Source organism: Myotis lucifugus, unplaced genomic scaffold (genome assembly GCF_000147115.1).
Source record: "Myotis lucifugus unplaced genomic scaffold, Myoluc2.0 scaffold_6, whole genome shotgun sequence".
Taxonomy (NCBI): Eukaryota; Metazoa; Chordata; class Mammalia; order Chiroptera; family Vespertilionidae; genus Myotis; species Myotis lucifugus.
Window position 1 is genome coordinate 14,779,514 of NW_005871054.1, and position 18,652 is coordinate 14,798,165.

At 33.2% G+C, this 18,652-nt stretch overlaps 1 protein-coding gene and 1 pseudogene across 6 annotated transcripts in view; one reads left to right on the forward strand and one right to left on the reverse strand.

Annotated features, from left to right (window-relative positions):
* Nucleotides 1-18,652, forward strand: part of LRPPRC (leucine rich pentatricopeptide repeat containing) — an 87,412-nt gene that overhangs the window by 6,228 nt on the left and 62,532 nt on the right. For 4 of the 6 annotated variants that reach the window (XR_002827148.1, XM_023747298.1, XM_023747305.1 and 1 more), the window contains exons 2-12: nucleotides 6,240-6,439; nucleotides 7,781-7,903; nucleotides 10,733-10,854; nucleotides 10,959-11,017; nucleotides 11,912-11,998; nucleotides 12,589-12,715; nucleotides 13,010-13,154; nucleotides 13,480-13,625; nucleotides 13,860-13,965; nucleotides 14,047-14,154; nucleotides 18,251-18,369. Coding sequence is in view for 5 of the 6 variants with exons in the window: in XM_023747298.1 (XP_023603066.1) it covers nucleotides 6,240-6,439; nucleotides 7,781-7,903; nucleotides 10,733-10,854; nucleotides 10,959-11,017; nucleotides 11,912-11,998; nucleotides 12,589-12,715; nucleotides 13,010-13,154; nucleotides 13,480-13,625; nucleotides 13,860-13,965; nucleotides 14,047-14,154; nucleotides 18,251-18,369 (1,342 nt within the window). In the remaining variant the exon portion in view is untranslated. Of the gene's footprint in view, nucleotides 1-6,239; nucleotides 6,440-7,780; nucleotides 7,904-10,732; nucleotides 10,855-10,958; nucleotides 11,036-11,911; nucleotides 11,999-12,588; nucleotides 12,716-13,009; nucleotides 13,155-13,479; nucleotides 13,626-13,859; nucleotides 13,966-14,046; nucleotides 14,155-18,250; nucleotides 18,370-18,652 lie in introns of those variants that run through there. The other 2 variants (XM_023747312.1, XM_023747319.1) reach the window with 2 other exon arrangements.
* On the reverse strand, nucleotides 3,439-3,897 carry LOC102439597 (annotated as a pseudogene).

An 18,652-nucleotide genomic window follows, 5' to 3' on the forward strand; every position in this document is an offset into this window, starting at 1 on the left:
GTTAGGACTAATAGGGCCTCAACTAGTTGGTGCAGAACTGAGGCAAGATACTTCCTTTTCTTGAGAGAGAGAGAACGAGAGATTGGTAAGGATGCTAACAGAATTAGGAAGAATAGATTTGGAGATTAATATAACAATAGTACCTTTAGTTTAGACCTTTACCATTTTCAAAGTGTATTTGTATGAATACATCACACATTTCAAAGTAGGAAATTGAGGCTTAGAAGAGTGAACTATTTTATCCAGGATCTCCAGTTGGGATTCAACTACTATAATTCCCAGTTCTGAAATGTTTTAAATATGTTGTAGTTTAGGTTATGAAGGTTTTTAAAGACACAAAAACATTTTTTAAAAGGACAATATATGATTTATGATATAAATTTAGAAATTAAAGACTATCACAAGTAAGCACATGAGAAGATCTCAGAATGTAAACTCTGCAAGGGATCGTTAGAGTAATCTACTTCATCCCACCCTCACATTGTAGACTTTAAAGAGTATCCACATCACATTATAGGTCTCAAGCTGGTTAACTGACTCTTCATCACTTCCTGTCAGAGCTGAGACATCCCTGTGGACTGCAGTAGCCTGAGCTGGATGGGACATCTGGATAGGGAGAAAGGAATGGCATTGGTGTTTCAAGCCAGGAGACTATTATCAAAGTGTAGGAGAGTTGCACACATTTTTAGTCTGAAATTCTGTGACTTACCATAAAATACAAAGCTGTGTTTGAGGGACAGCTTAACTGGGCAAGACTTTTTGAAGAATTGAGGCTTTGCAAAATAATTCAGGGAGAAAGTTATTGTGACAGCTCTACAAAAGACTAGAAAAAAGGCCAATCAACAGATGTTTATTGAGCATGTTCTATAATAAGAGCTTTTTTGAGCACTGTTCTGTTAGGAATCTGATAACTGCTTTTTTAAATGTGCTTTTTACAAGGTAGTATTTTTCTTCATATGAGGAACTAATGCTTAGACCAAATACCTTTTCCAAAGCCAGGTAGCTGTTAAATAGTTTAGCTTGAATTTCAGTAGGCCCTTTAAAGTAAGTCTTATGTGCTTTCTGTTAGTACATTGAAAAAAGAAAATGCTCTAGTAAATACGTAGTTAATATTTATTACAGTTACTTTGCTAGGTTTTTTATATACATTTTTTCAGTGTTGTCCAAACTTGAGGCATTTGTATACTGCCTTCAGATTTTTTGCCAAAACTGAGTACTACCTAAACTGTTATTTATAACTAATATTTTTCTTAACATTGGTTTTAGGTTTAAACTGACATTTTTATAACTTAATTTTCCCTTAAGTGGGAATTGTAGTAAAATAAAGAGCTTGCTGTGATAAGTATTTTAAATTATTTATTGCAATACATAGAACTACTAAAATGGAAAATCTTTGTCTATATGTAATCTAAAACCATCTTCCCTAGCAGAAGTGTGATATTTTGAGAAACAGTGTATATCTCAGTCAATCTTTATGATAGTCTTGTGAGGTAAATACTGTTACCTCTCAGATTTTACAGGCTTTGAGAGAGTTGCAGTAACTTGGCCAAAGTCTCATATCTTGTAAATGGCAGAGCTTGAACTCAGGCTGGTCTGTAGGACTCAAGCCCACACTCTTACCGCTTATGTATTTCCACCAGCCCATAGAGCAGTGATGGCGAACCTTTTGAGCTCGGCATGTCAGCATTTTGAAAAACCCTAACTTAACTTTGATGCTGTGTCACATATAGAAATTTATTGATATTTGCAACCATAGTAAAACAAAGATTTATATTTTTGATATTTATTTTATATATTTAAATGCCATTTAACAAAGAAAAATCAACCAAAAAAATGAGTTCGCGTGTCCCCTCTGACACGCCTGTCATAGGTTCTCCATCACTGCCATAGAGCCTTCTTTTTTTGCCTTTAAGATTGTGCCTATCAATTGTTTATGAAAATGATACATAATAGTGTCAGATGTATACAGAGAATTAAGTAAGCACTTAATACGTGAGATTTTCTTCACTACATGTAGGTAAGAATTAACAAATTGTGTGGTGAGACTTGATATTTGTAATTATATCAGGTGCTGGCCGTGGTGCTGTGTATTTCTGTGACCAAGTTGGGGTCTATTCCAGGTGTACAAGGCTGGCTCAACACTTGAAAACCAGTTAATGTAATCAACCATATCAACAGGCTAAAGAAAACACAAGTGGAATAGTCAAAATAAGGGATTGGTGGGAACATAAATGATGTTTGCAGTCCCCATTGACTACAGAATGGTACAACAAAGTAACTAAGAGGGCAGCTTTATGAAAATCAGTCTTGTGTTTTATAAGCATACTAGAGGTCTGGTGCATGAAATTTGTGCACGGGTAGGGTCCCTAGGCCTGGCCGGCAATCAGGGCCTTTCGCTGCCAGCCTGGGCTTTCCTTCCGGCTGCTGGCTGGGGCCTCCCTTTCCCAGCTGCTGGCCACTGGCCAGGGCCTTCCTTTGTTGAACTCCCGAGGGGACACAGCGCATGTCATAGCGAGCGATCAAACTCCTGGTTGAACTCCCGAGGGGACACTTTGCATATTATATATCATATATATATTATATGTATGTATATATCATAAAATCTAAATCCTTTACTTGTCTTTCTATTACCTAGTCTCACCTTTACTGTTAATAGGGAAACTGGGTAGAGGAGGAAGAGGTTATATGGGAATTCTGTACTTCACAGATAATTCTGTAAACCTAAAAATGCCTTGAAAAAGTAAACTATTAATTTTAAAAAGACCGGGCCTTTTGACAGATGGAAGCCTGCTTATAAAAATCTGGTTCTTGTAGTTTTTTTGGGGGGTGGGGGGTGGGAGCAGGTAAAAAATTTTTTATTGGAAAACAATATACAACTTGGAATGGAGTTGAGGCAAATTGTGCTATGAACAGATTTTCTTTAAGTGGCTAAACAAAGTTTAAAAAGCAATAACAATAAATGAAAATGTTTCTGGTGTAGGATCAGCAGTACAAAAAAATATTGTTCAAGTACCTGGATAATACACCCGTTTTGCAATAGTGCAACTTTTAAGTACATATTGTTGACTGTCCATAGTCCACGCAGAGTTACAACTCCACATTTCAACAACATGCTGACAGTTCCTAAAGAAAACTACTTCAAAAAAGTAGTTAACCAGATGTTCCCTCAGTTGACCGACTCCATCTAAGTTTAGATGTGCAGAAGGGTTTAGATATATCCAGAGTAAGCCACATGCAACATGACACTTGATCAATTTTCTAAAATAAAGTTTCAGGACAATGACTGTAAGGGAAGAAAACATGGAGGAATAAAGTCCTAATTACTACACATGCATTTTTTTTTTTGACAGTAGGGGGAACCTTTTACAGAGATGTTACAAAGAAAAGGCAAATAAACAATTTTTGTACAAGAAATTTAACACATTCTGTGCAATATCTTCACTTTGCTGTCTTCATTTGTACAAACTATAGCTTACTTGACTATCACCATCAATATCTGCTTCCCTGATCGTTTCATCAACCTCTTTATCTGTTAACTTCTCTCCAAGGTTTGTCATCACATGGCGAAACTCTGCTCCACTAATATAGCCATTGCCCTCCTTATCAAACACGCAGAATGCTTCTTGAATTTCTTCTTCACTGTCTGTGTCTTTCATTTTTCTTGCCATCATTGTCAGAATTCTGGAAAGACGACTGTGCCATTACCATCAGCATCCACTTCATTTTCATGTCCTGTAACTCTACTTCTGTGGGATTCTGCCCAAGAGACCTCATTACGTTCCCAATTCCTTTGTTACAGTTCCATCCCCATCCTTGTCAAATAGTGAAAAAGCTTCTTTCAATTCTGCAGTCTGCTCTTCAGTCAGTTGGTCAGCCATGCTGCAAGCGCTACTGGTCTCCGAGATGTGACTACACAACCACTCAGCTCGCTCGCTCCACTCGGACTAAGCTCTTGTAGCTTTTTGAAATACAGACACTCCACTATAAAATTGTTATTTTTTTTAGTAAAGAGTCAAAAATCACCACCACCAATATTTTAAAAATGAGAAAAATAACTTTAAATGCCAGATTTTGCCAGAGAAAATTCATGGGTAACCTGAATATTAGTGGTGAGTACTAGAGTCTTAAAAGGGGAACTCCTGAGCCATTTATGACAGGTTATGTGGTTACATCAATTTTTTTGATCATCGGCATTTGGAAGCATGCGTTTCAGCTTGTGCCAGCTGATGAGTAGATGCCTATCTTGCATGGACCCATCATAACCCCTAGACTTGTTCTTTCCCTCTGTCACAACTTACCAGGCTATGAAAGTTTTGTCTCTTTCAAGATGTGTTTACTGAATTTAAAAATAACTTCTGGGCCAAATAATAAATGTAGAAAGCACTGCCACGTGGGGATGCACTGGAGAATCCTTTTGAAGACTGAAGAATTCTTTGATTTAAATGTGTAATCCTTCCCTACCCCAATCTATTTTATAGCAGATTCATATTTCAACTTAATTAATGAAAGCCACACTTATGTTTAATGGCTGCATTAAAGATTTATAAGAAAAATTAGCTTTAGAATGTTCAGAATGCTGTGCTAGTATATTAACATTTCTGTCTTCTGCCTGAATTTTGTTTTGTGTTTGATGTTAACATTTTAAAACTGAATTAAATAACAAAGGTGTTATTTATTTATTTACTTATTTATTTAGTCTTTTCACAGTATCAGATTTGGATTATGTAAAAGCCTTTGGCAAATATGCTTACTACAATTTGAAATCACTATAATCAACTTTTGTTGTTGAACAATGTGACTGCACTTGAACTTGACACATTATTTTGGGTGATTTAAAATATCATTTTTGTGTTTGCTTGATTAACAAAGGCGTCGTTTAGTAGCAACTGATCTAATAGCCAGATAAATGGTCAGAGAAAACCTTTGAAAATAAGGAATGAATATGTAGGAGTGTATCTTTTGTGGTTTTTAGATAATAATCTAGCATTTAATTTTGCTCACTTAACAGACTAATCAATGAGGCACTTTTGCTCATTTAACAGATTTTAATCAACTAAATGTGACATTGACATGTTTAGTTAGTATCCTGATTTTTTCCATTTTATTTTCACTTCATTATATTTATTTGCTTAGGTGGAATCATTAATAATTAGAATGGTGGTGATTTGTCCCAGATCATAGTGGTAACATTTCTAGTCTAGTATCAAGTGCTGCCTCTGTGTTTTACATAACCTTGTGATGAAACTATTGGTTTAGCTTTCTTTAATGTAACATCACATACTTAATCACTCAATTTGTGATTGGTTTTCCAGGTTAATGATGTAGGGTAGGAAATCAAGAGTTTAATAAAACTTATTACTATATAAATATTTATCTTGGTAATTGTCTGTGGTAAAAATATACACATGCCAAATATGTGTTTATAATCCTGAAAGCATGCTTGGATTAATAAGTATTCTTATATTATACTAGAGGCCCGTTGCATGAAGAGATTCATGCAATAGGCCTTCCCTTCCCCTGGCTGCGGGCACTGGTTTTCCTCCGGCACCCGGGACCCAGGCCTTTGCTTCGGTCGGAGCCTTCAGTCGTCGCGGCTCCGCCGCTTCATGCCTATGTATGCAAATTAACCGCCATCTTTGTTGGGTTAATTTGCATGCTCTCCTGATTGGCTGGTGAGCGTAGCTGAGGGATGGTCAATTTACATGTTTGTCTATTATTAGGTAAGATTTGGTTAACATATGCTTAGTGTATATATAGTTGTTGGTACTTACTGGCTGTTATTGGAAAATTTAAAGTATTTTGGAATACATATATAAATCTCTGAATTAGAAATTTTGTATTAATGATATTCAAATGCAGAGAAAGTTTAAATTCAATTCAAAGATTTATGATGGTTTCCTTCACACATAGGATTATTGTTAAGTTTGATATTTGAAATCAGGTACACACCATATTGTCTTAGTTTGAAATAATTCCATATGGAACCTTATCAATACACTCAAATAATTAGTCAAGATATTTACTTTGCATATAATTTGTATGTGTGTCTGATTTTATTTAAAGCAAAAGTCAAACTTTCTTGCCTACCAGTTTATACTTCTCTGAGCAAAATGCTATTGCGCTATGAATTTATGTATTTAGTAACTAATAAAATAGTTTTGTATAAATTTTGCTCAAAAAGATGACCTATATGGGTAGTAGTTGACTTAATTTATTATTAATTATGTTTCATTTTATAGAGGACTACTGAGCCAAGCCAGGCTGTATGCCATTGCTGCTGAAAAAAAGAATTATCTTCAAGAGGAGTCCGCTGCTTCTCAAAGAAGGAGTGCCAGTCAGTTTGATTGGGCTCTCATGAGACTAGATAATTCTGTCCGAAGAACTGGCCGCATCCCAAAGTCACTTCTACAAAAAGTCTTTGATAATACCTGTCACTCAGGTATTTCAAACTTTTCTGTTTAAAAAGTTGGACTTTTAATAAGTACTTGTTTGTGGGCAAGCTCTTTGATACTTTTAATTTTATTTGTTATTTCTAGTGATCATGATTTTATTTGTTATCTTTCTGTCTTTCCAACTCATCAGGGAAAACTTTTGAGTAACTAAGACATTTTGTTTCAGGCGTTTTTTTCAAAATCAAATAAAAATTGCCCTTTTGCTTTTCATAGTTTATAAAAGAGTCACTTTTAGTAGTAAATTTTCTTGGAAGATAATAGTTTTTCTTATTTTCCATTGTTTAGTATCAGCTTTACCTAAAATAATCACAAATGACAGATTCCCAGGGACACTGTTAATCATTTCCCTTTCATTATTTCCTTTTTTACTTTCACTTAGCTATTAAAATTTATTTGAATCACTTATGCAACTTGATAATTTGATGGAAGCTTGTAAGCCCACTACTTCCCTATCCCCTCACACACACAAAAAAGCCCACATGTGCACACACATGATTTTATTTGTAGTTTCAGAGCATTCACCAGCTTACCAAAAGCCCGTCCGTGGATTTCAGTCACATTAAGAAGCTATAGAGTTTAATGAAGAGGGATCCCAAAGAAGTGTCAGTTATAATTAATGTGCATTTAAATAATGTTTTTCATTTTCTCTTTTTTGATTTATTCAGAATTGTACAACTATCACTACAATTTCAGAACATTTCTATCACCCCAAAAAGAAACCTTCATACCCCCATCAGCTCCCAAACCTTCCCATTTCTTCCAGTCGTAGGAAACCACTAGTGTACTCTCTGTTCATATAGATACTGTATGTTATTCTCGATACTTTATATAAATGGAATCAAACAATTAGTGGTTTATTTTTGTTTTTAAGTCAGCTTTCAGGGACATTTTGATAAAGGACATGGATAAAGGGAGAAGAAAGTTGATATTATTTTGTAACTATTTATAAACCTAAAATTGATATTCATGGGTTTTAATTGTACTGCTTTGTGTTATTTCATAAGATACTGAGAAACTTAGCCTTTGAATTGCAGTAAGCACTGCTTATAAATTAGGTTCCTTGTATTTTTGTATTCTATAGTCTTTCAAATTACAGATTCATAACCTTAGCTGCCTTAAGAAAGCAGTCTAATTTTTAAAAACTTAGAACATTTAGTAACATTGTAAATTATACTTGTGGATTAGGATAGGATTTTTCAAATTTACAGGTAGTCTCTGTAGGGAGGCAAGAGAGTTTTGAATATTTTTAAATTTCAGTTTAAGATTTGACATTTATTTATATGATATTGGTACTATGTTAAATGTTATCCATTGATCTTTTTTCATAGGCTGCCCAGGTGGTAATCATGCCTTGCTTCTGCTGCGCAGCTGTGGTTCTCTCCTGCCTGAACTAAAGCTCTCAGAGAGGACAGAATTAGCTCATAGGATATGGGACAAACTTCAGGAATTGGGTATGATTGTTTGAATATGTGATGTGTATAAAAAGGTGCAGAAAGTTTTTTCCTTTAGTTAAAAAATAAATTTCTTTAAATAAACTCTATAATTTAATTTTATACAAGGGCTACTTGATTCATAAATTTTTTACAATATGATTTATTCTGTGAGTTCTAGTGACATCTAGGGGCATTAAGAATAAAATAAATTTTCATCTCAAGTATTACTTTTATGGTAAGCTAAAAAGCAAAATAAAATTAAAAAGGACTTTGGTCTGTCAAAGTTATAAATGCACATACCATTTCACTAAGCAGTTCCATTTGTTTGAATTTAGATACAGTTATACTCTCATTTACAGAAGGATATTCTTCATTGTAGTTTATTTGTAATAGTAAGAAATTTGAACCAATTTTAATGTCCCTCAGTATGGGATTGATTAAATAAATTATGGAGTGTCCATAAAATAGAATATTGTGCAACTGTTAAATAAGGAGTTCTTCATATATGGATGTGAGGTGTTTTTCAAAATATAATAAAAAATTAAGGTGCAGAACAGTATGTATACTATGCTACCATTTTGAAGAAAAATGTTTATATGTTTATGTACATACAAAGCAGTTTAAACTTTGAACTGTGAACATAGCACCTATTTCAAAAAAAATAGCTTAAAAGACCATTTGATAAAATCCAATGTTCATTCCTGATGTAAAAAAAATTTTAAGAATAGATGGGTGTTTCTTTAACATGTTAAAATCTAAAGCCAACAACTAATAAATACCATGTATAATGGCAATGAAATAAGATGTGAAACAATACTGTAAATTACTGTTTTTTAGGTGATGTGCTTGTTTGCCTGTAAAATTCCAGAAAATTAACTTACAATAAAATAGTTGAAAATATTAAATGGTCACGAATCCATAACTTTTCATAGTTAGAAACTAAAATAGATAAAAGTATTCAAGTATAGTCACAAATATATAAAATACCTAGAAATATCCTTCACGTGATGTGTAGCACTTACATAAACTATAGAATAAAGACAGAGCTTCCCCTGAGAGTTTTGAATTCATCTAGAATTAATTTTGATGACAGGTTCATTTTTTAAGTTTTTAAAAGTGGATATGAAATAAATATATTTCAGAATGGAAAAGAGTTTTCTAAGTATAAATACAACAGAAAAGTGAAGATAAAGAATTGACCATAAAAACTAGAAATATCTATATGTCAATAAGTCACATGCTTTATAAAAAACACATTGAACTGGGAGAAATATTTGTGAAAAAAGTTATGTGCTAAAATACAAAACCTTACATAGTCATAATGTTAACACCTCAATAGAAAGATAGACGCATTTTCTAGTATAATTGTTCACAAACATGTCTTTCCTCTATATCCTATTTGAGAGTGGAATCCATAACATCTTTTGTTTTCCTCTTTGCTAGGACCATCATGCTTTTTTTGTGCATATTATGCTTAATAAAAAATAAGTGTTTAGTTACTATAGGTAACCTTGTTGCATAATCAGAAAGCAGATGTTGAATTGCACATGGTTTTGTTTAAGACCCTTAACCACCATAGAGTACTATAGTGGTTAAGAGATTGCATTCTCAAGGCAGAACACCTATGTTCAAATTTATGATCACTCACTAACCATGTGGCTTTGGACAAGTAAAAGTCAGTTTTCTTCTTCTGTAAGACGGGGATGATGATAATGCTTGCCTCAAAGCTATTGTGAAGAGTAACTGAGCCTTTATAAGCAGAGAACTTAGCACAGTGCCTGAAACATAATAAAGCACTTTACATGTCTGTGTGTTAAGATAAAAAATAAATATTGCCCTGACTGGTGAGGCTCAGTTGTTTGGGCATCAACCCGAGCACCGCCAGGTTGTGGGTTCGATTCCCAGTCAGGGCACGTGCCCAGGTTTTGGGCTCAATAGAGCCTCAGTCCCCGGTATTGGGCGTACAGGAGATGGATGTTTGCTCTCACATTGATGTTTCTCTCTCTCCCTCTCCCACTCCCTTTCTCTCTCACTTAAAAATCAATATAAAATAATATTTTAAAAAATTCCCCAAATATTAATTTAACAGAATAGGTCTCTGCTCCCTTGAATCTCAAGTTGATAGCAGACACTGACCATAGGCCTATGTAGCCACAGGCAGATGAATAAAGATATTTAATTCATGAAAATTTGGTAAAACATGTTAATACTGGATTGATCTGATCACCCTGATGTGATGAGTGGGTATAGTAAGTCTGAGTGGTAACCTTAATTAATGCGGCCTTAGGCAAGATAGTTGCAGAAGGAAAACAAAGGTCATTGGAATACAGGTAATTAATAAAAGCAGAATAGAAATGGTGTTCAGCAACTGAGTATGGAGTGGAATTGGAACCTGTCAAAATCTTTGAGTAGCCTGGTTAGTAAGTAAGCAGAATTACCAGCATAGTCCTACCTGTGTAAACAGCTATAGTCACAATCCGTCCATCTCAGTGTCTGTAATGTGGCAAGGACTGCTTTATGTAGAAAGATCTTTCAGTCACTTTAAATACAGGGGAATTGTCAGCATTTTCTAACAGGGAGGGAATACTATGCTTCATAAGTAAGAGACCTCTTAATATCTGAATAGGCAGTTACTTGTAACTATAGTAATTCAGTAATTACTGTCTTGCATGTTTAGCTTGCTCTATCTGTTCTGACAGGCTTTCTATATAAGTGGGTCTAAGTTCTCTGTGAAATACTTAAGTGATCATTTACTCTTGTTGCTTGTTAAATTTACATGTTTTAGTTGTGATAAAGAATATGATCTTAAGCGTTCTTCTAAAAATCTGATTTAAATTTCATTTGTAGGTACTGTGTATGATGTAAGTCACTATAATGCTTTACTTAAAGTCTACCTTCAAAATGAACATAAATTTTCACCAACTGACTTCTTGGCAAAGATGGAGGGAGCAAACATTCAACCAAATCGTGTAGGTAGCTGTTATTATAAATGTTTGTTGTCACATCCACTCTTCTTTTTGTCTTTACTAGGAATATTATTTAAAAAATATTAACTGGCCCATTTCATTAACAGGTAACATACCAGAGATTGATTGCTGCTTATTGTAATGTGGGAGATATTGAAGGTGCCAGGTATGGAACTCTATAAAAGTATGTATAAACAAACAAATATTTAAGTCTTGTAAACCTAGAATATTTCACTCTCTTTTTTGAGTTTCTTTTTAATAAGGGAAATTATTTCAGAAGTATTCTAATCTAGCATATGTGGTAATATGACTTCTATATACAATATAAATTTATGTAAGAGGTGAAAGATAAGTAACAATTGTTATTTTAATTAAAAATTTAATTTATTGAAGCAGAGGTTTAAAACTGTTGAGATATAAAGCTAGCTTTACTTTAAAGGAATAGAGCGTCGGCCTGCGGACTGAAAGGTCCCAGGTTCGATTCCGGTCAAGGGCATGTACCTTGGTTGCGACATTTCTCTGCTTGTGTAAAATTTATTACTACTTTTGGATAGAGGGTTTAGGAAATAAGGGATATATGGAAATGTACAATCTTATTTTTAACTCATTGAACTTTAATAAACTTTATGCTTTTTAAAGCTTAATTAGTATCATAGAAGAAACAATCAGATTTTTAAAAAATGTTCTTGGCTTTTTAAATTGTATTCATTTATAAAACTTATTTGTCTCACAGGTTCATATAAAATCAGTTGTAACATTTCTCTGCTTGTGTAAAATTTATTACTACTTTTGGATAGAGGGTTTAGGAAATAAGGGATATATGGAAATGTACAATCTTATTTTTAACTCATTGAACTTTAATAAACTTTATGCTTTTTAAAGCTTAATTAGTATCATAGAAGAAACAATCAGATTTTTAAAAATTACTATTTTTATTTAACAAGAGTACTCCAAGACTAATGATATATTTTCAAGGAATGGGATTTTGTGTGTACGTGTTCTAGAAAGTGTTTTTGATGTATAATTCCAAGGAGTATTTTTATTTCATTTTTTATTGCAGCAAGATTCTTGGATTTATGAAAACTAAGGATCTTCCAGTCACAGAGGCAGTATTCAGTGCCCTTGTTACAGGGCATGCAAGAGCTGGGTATGTTCAACCTAAAGTTTTGTTGTCAGGCGAGGTTTAAATTATAGAAAAATATTGTAGAAAATCTTAAACCATGTTTATCAACCTCCTCAAAAAAAAAGTTTGAGCATGTGATATAGAACCTGCACATTTAAAAAATACCTTATTTTTAAATTTATCAGTTTCACAAACATTCATTTGAAAATGTTCAGTTGTAAAAATTGGGACTGGCCAAAGGTGACTGACTGACTTTGTAAAGTTTATTAACTGATCTGTTGGTGCCCTGGAAAATATTTTTTTGGTGTGAAGAATAATTTGCTAAAAAGGTAAATTTGAGTTGTAACATATTTAGTGAAAGAATACACATTCTTTAATGTCTATGTAGTCATTATACAGTTTGGTTTTTCTTTTGTAAAAATTACCTGTAAAAATTTCGGATGTTTATGATCTTTATTTCTAAAACCTTTAACCAGTTTAATATGTATTTTCCTTTTCTGATGTTACCATGTTTTTAATTTTGATAAGTATAGGTATACATTTGAGATTGAATGATATATTACATTTGGCAGTATTATGGTAACCTGTTTTATTTTCCTTGAATTAACTTAAAGAGATATGGAGAATGCAGAGAATATTCTCACAGTGATGAAAGAGGCTGGAATTGAGCCTGGTCCAGACACATATCTAGCCTTATTGAATGTGTATGCTGAGAAGGGTGACATTGACCATGTTAAGCAGGTATGACTTATTGTATAATTAAACATACTTCAAAATCATTTTTATAAACTTACAGAAGAATATAGTTTTTATCTGTTTTTAAAGATATCTCTTGAAAGTAATAGTATTGATAGGAGAATTCCTATAGTTTGGTACCTTGGTGTTGAAGCAGAATATTTCTGATTTATAAAGGAAGTCTCAAATCTTTAGATGATATATGTTCCTAATTAAAATTTTTGTATTTTAATATATTTAGCTTTAATTTAAAAATACTGCTTTCTGACTTACTCTTCTAATTTCTGGAACTATCTATAGACTCTGGAGAAGGTGGAGAAGTCCGATCTTTACCTTATGGACCGTGATTTATTGCAAATTATCTTTAGCTTCAGTAAAGCTGGGTATCCTCAGTATGTCTCAGAAATTTTGGACAAAATTGCATATGAAAGAAGATATATTCCAGGTAGTTTTATAAATTTTACTTTCATGATTTTTGTAATCATCTGAATTACTGCTTTTACATGATGAAAAGGGCATTCTCTAACAATAGGGGGGATGTGATAGATGAACATAGGACTCAAAGTCAGCTTAATAAACTAAAAAACTTGAGTTAATGGATACATTGGAATGTTTTGATGTGTAAGTGTTCCATTATTATTTAGGATATTTTAAAGGATAGTATTATATCCTTTTGGTGTTTGTTGTTCATAAGTTTGTCTTTCATATTGGTTGAAGTGTAAAAGTATTATTCAGTTTAGTAACAAAAGATGTCTTCGTTTTCTTCCCAGATGCAATGAACCTTATTTTGCTTTTAGTCACTGAAAAATTGGAAGATACAGCATTGCAAGTTTTATTAGCATGTCCTTTATCAAAGGAAGATGGTCTGAATGACTTTGGCAGTTTCTTTTTACGGCACTGTGTGACTATGAATACGGTATTCTGTTCATTTTTACATTGTAGACAGTGTAATGGGTAGTGAAATAAGATTTTTTAAAAGTATAAGGAGCTGTTATGAGATTAGACCAAACATAAATACTATGAAAACTTTGTTTTTGTATTGTAAGATGATGGATAAAAAGAGGATGAGAGGTTCAGACTTTCAACCCAAAAGTGTTAGAATATTTGCAGAAGATCAAAGGGAGCTGATGTGTTCTTTTTTTTTCCCTAGCCTGCAGAGAAGCTGAAAGACTACTGTAAGAAGTTAAAGGAAGCCAAGCTGCATACATCTCCTTTGCAGTTCACACTGCAGTGTGCTTTACTAGCCAATAAAATTGGTACTGTATTTTCATAATTAAAACCAACAAAAATAAGTTTTTCTGAGGTAGCTTTGTAATATTTAATGGTATCTCTTTCAGATTTGGCAAAAGCTCTGATGAAGGCTCTGAAGGAAGAAGATTTTCCTATCAGAACTCATTATTTCTGGCCATTGCTAGTTGGACATCAGAAGGAGAAAAATGTTCAAGGTTAGGTTTTGCCTTTTACAAATTTATAATGGCTCAGAGACCCAGGGTAGCAGTTTCTATACACATCTACTTGAATTCTTTGGGAAAGCGTACTTATTCCTGAGTACGAGATCTCCTGAGAAAATTGAGTTGATTTAAATCATATCATCAGCATTTAAAAAACCAAATGGTAATGGATTTCTTTCATCTTAATTACATTAATTTTATTTATAAAGTCATCTCTGATTTTGATACTCAAACTTGTGAGTATAGTTTTAAATAAATAGTTCATTTTTATGTTTTTCTAAAACTCTTTAGTTTTTTATTTTATATATAGAGTTTGAAATAAGTTTGCCTCACCTTATTGAAGATAAAGTTATATATAATTAGGCCATTTTCTTTGTGGACCAGTCTGTTTCTCCTTAACAGAGCTGAGTTATAATAATAGGAAAGACAAACTTTCATTGCACAATGAGTGCTCATGACCTGACAGCCTGCTGATTGAAGGGCAGAAATGTTCAGTCTTTCAGGTTCTTAAGTACATTTAAGCATTTAGCATACTTTTTTCTTGTACACATGGGATATCTATAGGACATGAATAAGAATTGAACAAATATTAAATTTTAGAGTACAGTATCTAATTCTTTGGTTTGCATTATTGGTAATTCAGAAAGAGTAGTATCATAAAAAGATGCTTTTAACGGAAGTACTTCCCCCTTGGGGAAACAAAAAATGGTCTTTTTCATTTTATCTCAAAGTGTAATGTGCTTAGAATGAGATGCAGAGTTGTTAGTATGACATTGGGTGACAAACAGAATGCACAAACAACAAAAAAGTGCTTTTAGCAGACTTTCATATTGCAATTTTATTTTAAATATATAGCTGTCTTCTGGCTTAAAGGAAATAGTGAAACAAGTATTCCCTAATTGTTTCTGGCTATAAAAGTCTCTAAATCCTTTTTAGAAAAATCTTTGGAAAACAATATGCTAGTTGATTAACTCTTTGCATAACCTCCAATTCTGAAAGCTTGAAGAGGTAATCTTTAACCCGTATTTTTGAACCACAGAAAGTTTACATCGTTCCATAAAAATGAGTGGGCATATAAGTAAGTATTGTCCACCTTTCCACAGATATGAAAATATTTTTGGGACTCCTGTTTAAATGTTTGTTGCTTCATCAGGTAAATTTGCTTTCCTCAGCCATAGCACTGTATCTAGTCTTGAATTGGATATCATATTTTCACACTTAGTACATACAAAAGGTAATTTTTTTTCTGTACATGTAGCTCACACTAGTAGAAAAGTGGGCATTTTATCTTGAATCTCTTTTCTAAGAACCTTAGAATTTAGGTTTGTGAGGTGACTTATTGAAAGCTCAAATTATATTGATGAAGGAACTGAGAGCCACAGAGAGATTTAGTGAGTGACCTTAAGTTCCACATCTAGCTGTCAGTGGTGCTGGGATTACATGTGAGGATTTCTGCCCTCCCTACTAGACGTTTGTAAATATTATGCTAAATTTATTTTATGAAAATTTTTAGCTATTGATTAAAAATTAGATACTGATTTTTGCATTAGGGACATTTTAAAAAGTGTTACCAAGTTTTTAATCAGTGAAGGTTTTTAAAAAAATTAATTTGTCTTCCAATTACAGTTGGCATGCAATATATTAGTTTCAAGTGTTTCAACATAGTGTTTAGACATTTATATATCTTACAGAGTGACCACCTTCGTGAGTACCCATCTAACACCATACATAGTTATTACCATATTTTATTCCCTGCGCTGTACTTAACATCCCTATGACTTTATAACTGACAGTCTGTACTTCTTAATCTCTTTCACCTTTTTCACCCATTCCCCAACCTCCCAGAGTCAGTGAAGGTTTATCTGGAAAAATAGAAAAGCTGAGAAAGGTAACTTGAGAGTACAAGATATTGTCAATTGTTTTACAGTTTTTAAAAACTAGTTTCTCCTTGGCAGGAGATTCAGAAATATAGTGAAGTAACATATTCTACAACCTTCCTTCATGTAACAGGGAAATGGCAGTATATAATCTCTAGTTTCTTTAGTGTACGGTAAGCAACTAACATTCTTATTACTGCAGTGAGTTTGTTCTTTGTCCAGGGAAAGTCACATATAAAAGAAGAAAATAATGGCTGTAGTGATGGAGGATGTAGAGGAATGTTTCCTGTGGAATAAATAAAACCATTCAGGATAAGAAAGATATTTAGGGTCAGATCAAATTGCACCAAGAGTTTTCAACAATAGGGTGATCAAATTTTTATTGAATTCTGGAATTTTTCTGGCTGCAAATTTAGCCATGACCAGCCACTAAGACAGCCTCTTACAATGACTTCCTCGTGGTTCATCTTATTAGTATTTTCTTTGTGGCACAAATGGAAAAGTCATCACTTAGAATTTTAGCAAGTTGGCCTGAATAAGAAGAAATAACCCAGAATAACTAAGGATCTACATCTCTTGGTATATTTAGAAACTATAAAAATAAGAATATAGGAAGGGTAAAATATATGGAAGAGCCGATAAGAAAGCCTAAATGCCAGTTGAGTGAAGTGTTTGAATAGAGAGTATTTTCAAAAAGTAAGAAATTGGGTCCTAATAAAGTGAGTGCTCTGGTTAGAGTCTAAAATCACGTAAATGGTCATAGTTAGTGAAAGTTGATCAGGTAAACCATTTATCTTTCCCAAAAGTTTGAACTATTTTAATTCTTATAAAATTTTTGGGGTGGAAACTTTCCTCTAGAACAGCCATGGGCAAACTACGGCCCGTGGGCCGGATCCGGCCCGTTTGAAATGAATAAAACTAAAAAAAAAAAAGACCATACCCTTTTATGTAATGATGTTTACTTTGAATTTATATTAGTTCACACAAACACTCCATCCATGCTTTTGTTCCGGCCCTCCGGTCCAGTTTAAGAACCCATTGTGGCCCTCGAGTCAAAAAGTTTGCCCACCCCTGCTCTAGAATCATAAACTTTCTTATGACAGTATTTGAAATTTTTTATTAGATTGTTTATTTAGTCTTAGTTTAGATTTTCTAAGTTCACAGAGCTTTGGGATCCGTGTTATGATTATTTTAATCTTTTTAAAAAAGAAATATGAATTGTATTTTTTAGAAGGATGTAGGTATGTCAGATCAGTCACCTTTTTTCTCCTTACTGATAAATGTTTCTTCCCATCTGACTATATTATTATTTTTAAAAAATCCTCACTTGGGTCATGCCTTGAGAGAGAGAGACACTGATGTGAGAGTGAAACATCAATCAGTTGTATGCACCCCAACTGGGGATCAAACCTGTAATCAGGGTATGTGCCTTGAGCGGTAATCGAACCTGTAACATTTTGGTATATGGGACGATGCTCCAACCAGCCTAGTGAGCTACACCAGCCAGAGCCTGACTGTATTACTGAAGTGAATATTTTTGGTATATTTCCTGAGAATGCCTGAGGTATTGACTGAACTTATCTGAGGGAGTGACTGAACCCAGATCTTATTAAACCTATTTTAGTTTTGGTTAGAAAAAACATTTGTTATAAATGCTAGTAACACAGGTCATCTGGTAAGCAGAATGTACTCTTCCTCCTGATAAACATTATTGGAAAAAAAATGAATTAAGAGAATAAAAAGTATTTGAGGTGTAGATGATTAGGTGAAGTGTTTTGTACAGAATAAAGTTATCAGTATGTTGACCATTTTCACACATTAGAAAATTATATGGTTACTTTATGCTACATTTATTCTACATAATATCTAAGGAAATTTTAAAAATTCTTAGAGTGTTTTAAAATGAGAAAATTAAATCATTATTGTTACTATTAATATTTATTTAATACTTTTAGGGTTTCACACATTATTTTCTTTTAATTTTTATGACTGCCCTGAGAGGTAAGTAGGGTGCATTATTATAATCTTTTCTACATTAAGAATTTCATTTACCTTATTTCCCAGTTCTGTTATTTTTCTGCTTTCTTTTTTAGGCAAACAAAATGCTGAGTATTTTTCATTATGATTCAGAAGCTGAATGAACTAAACTTTCTGATCTTTTGTTAATTTATTACAAATTCTTCATCTCGGTGCTTTTAAATTTTATCTTATAGGTATAGTTAAAGTCCTCAAAGAAATGCATGAAATGGGAGTAAATCCTGATCAGGAGACATACGTAAATTATGTGTTTCCATCCTTTGATAGTGTAAAGTCAGTTCGTGCTGTATTGCAGGTGAGTTCAAATATGATTTTAATTTCATAATTAAAGAGAATGTCTTGCCTCCCTAATGTTTTGTGTGACTAAAAAGAAAAAAGTCATTAAGCTGAGCACTAAAAATGGTCGTGTCTGTATGCAGTTTTCTAAAGTTTTGTAAAAATATTGGTAATCTTAAAAAACCTTAAAGTAAAGCAGCATTATTGTGTGTTGAAAGATAATATGCCAATATCAGAAAATATTTAAATAAAACATTATTTGCGCCTTAATCCCACTATGTAATGCAGCTATAATTTTCATT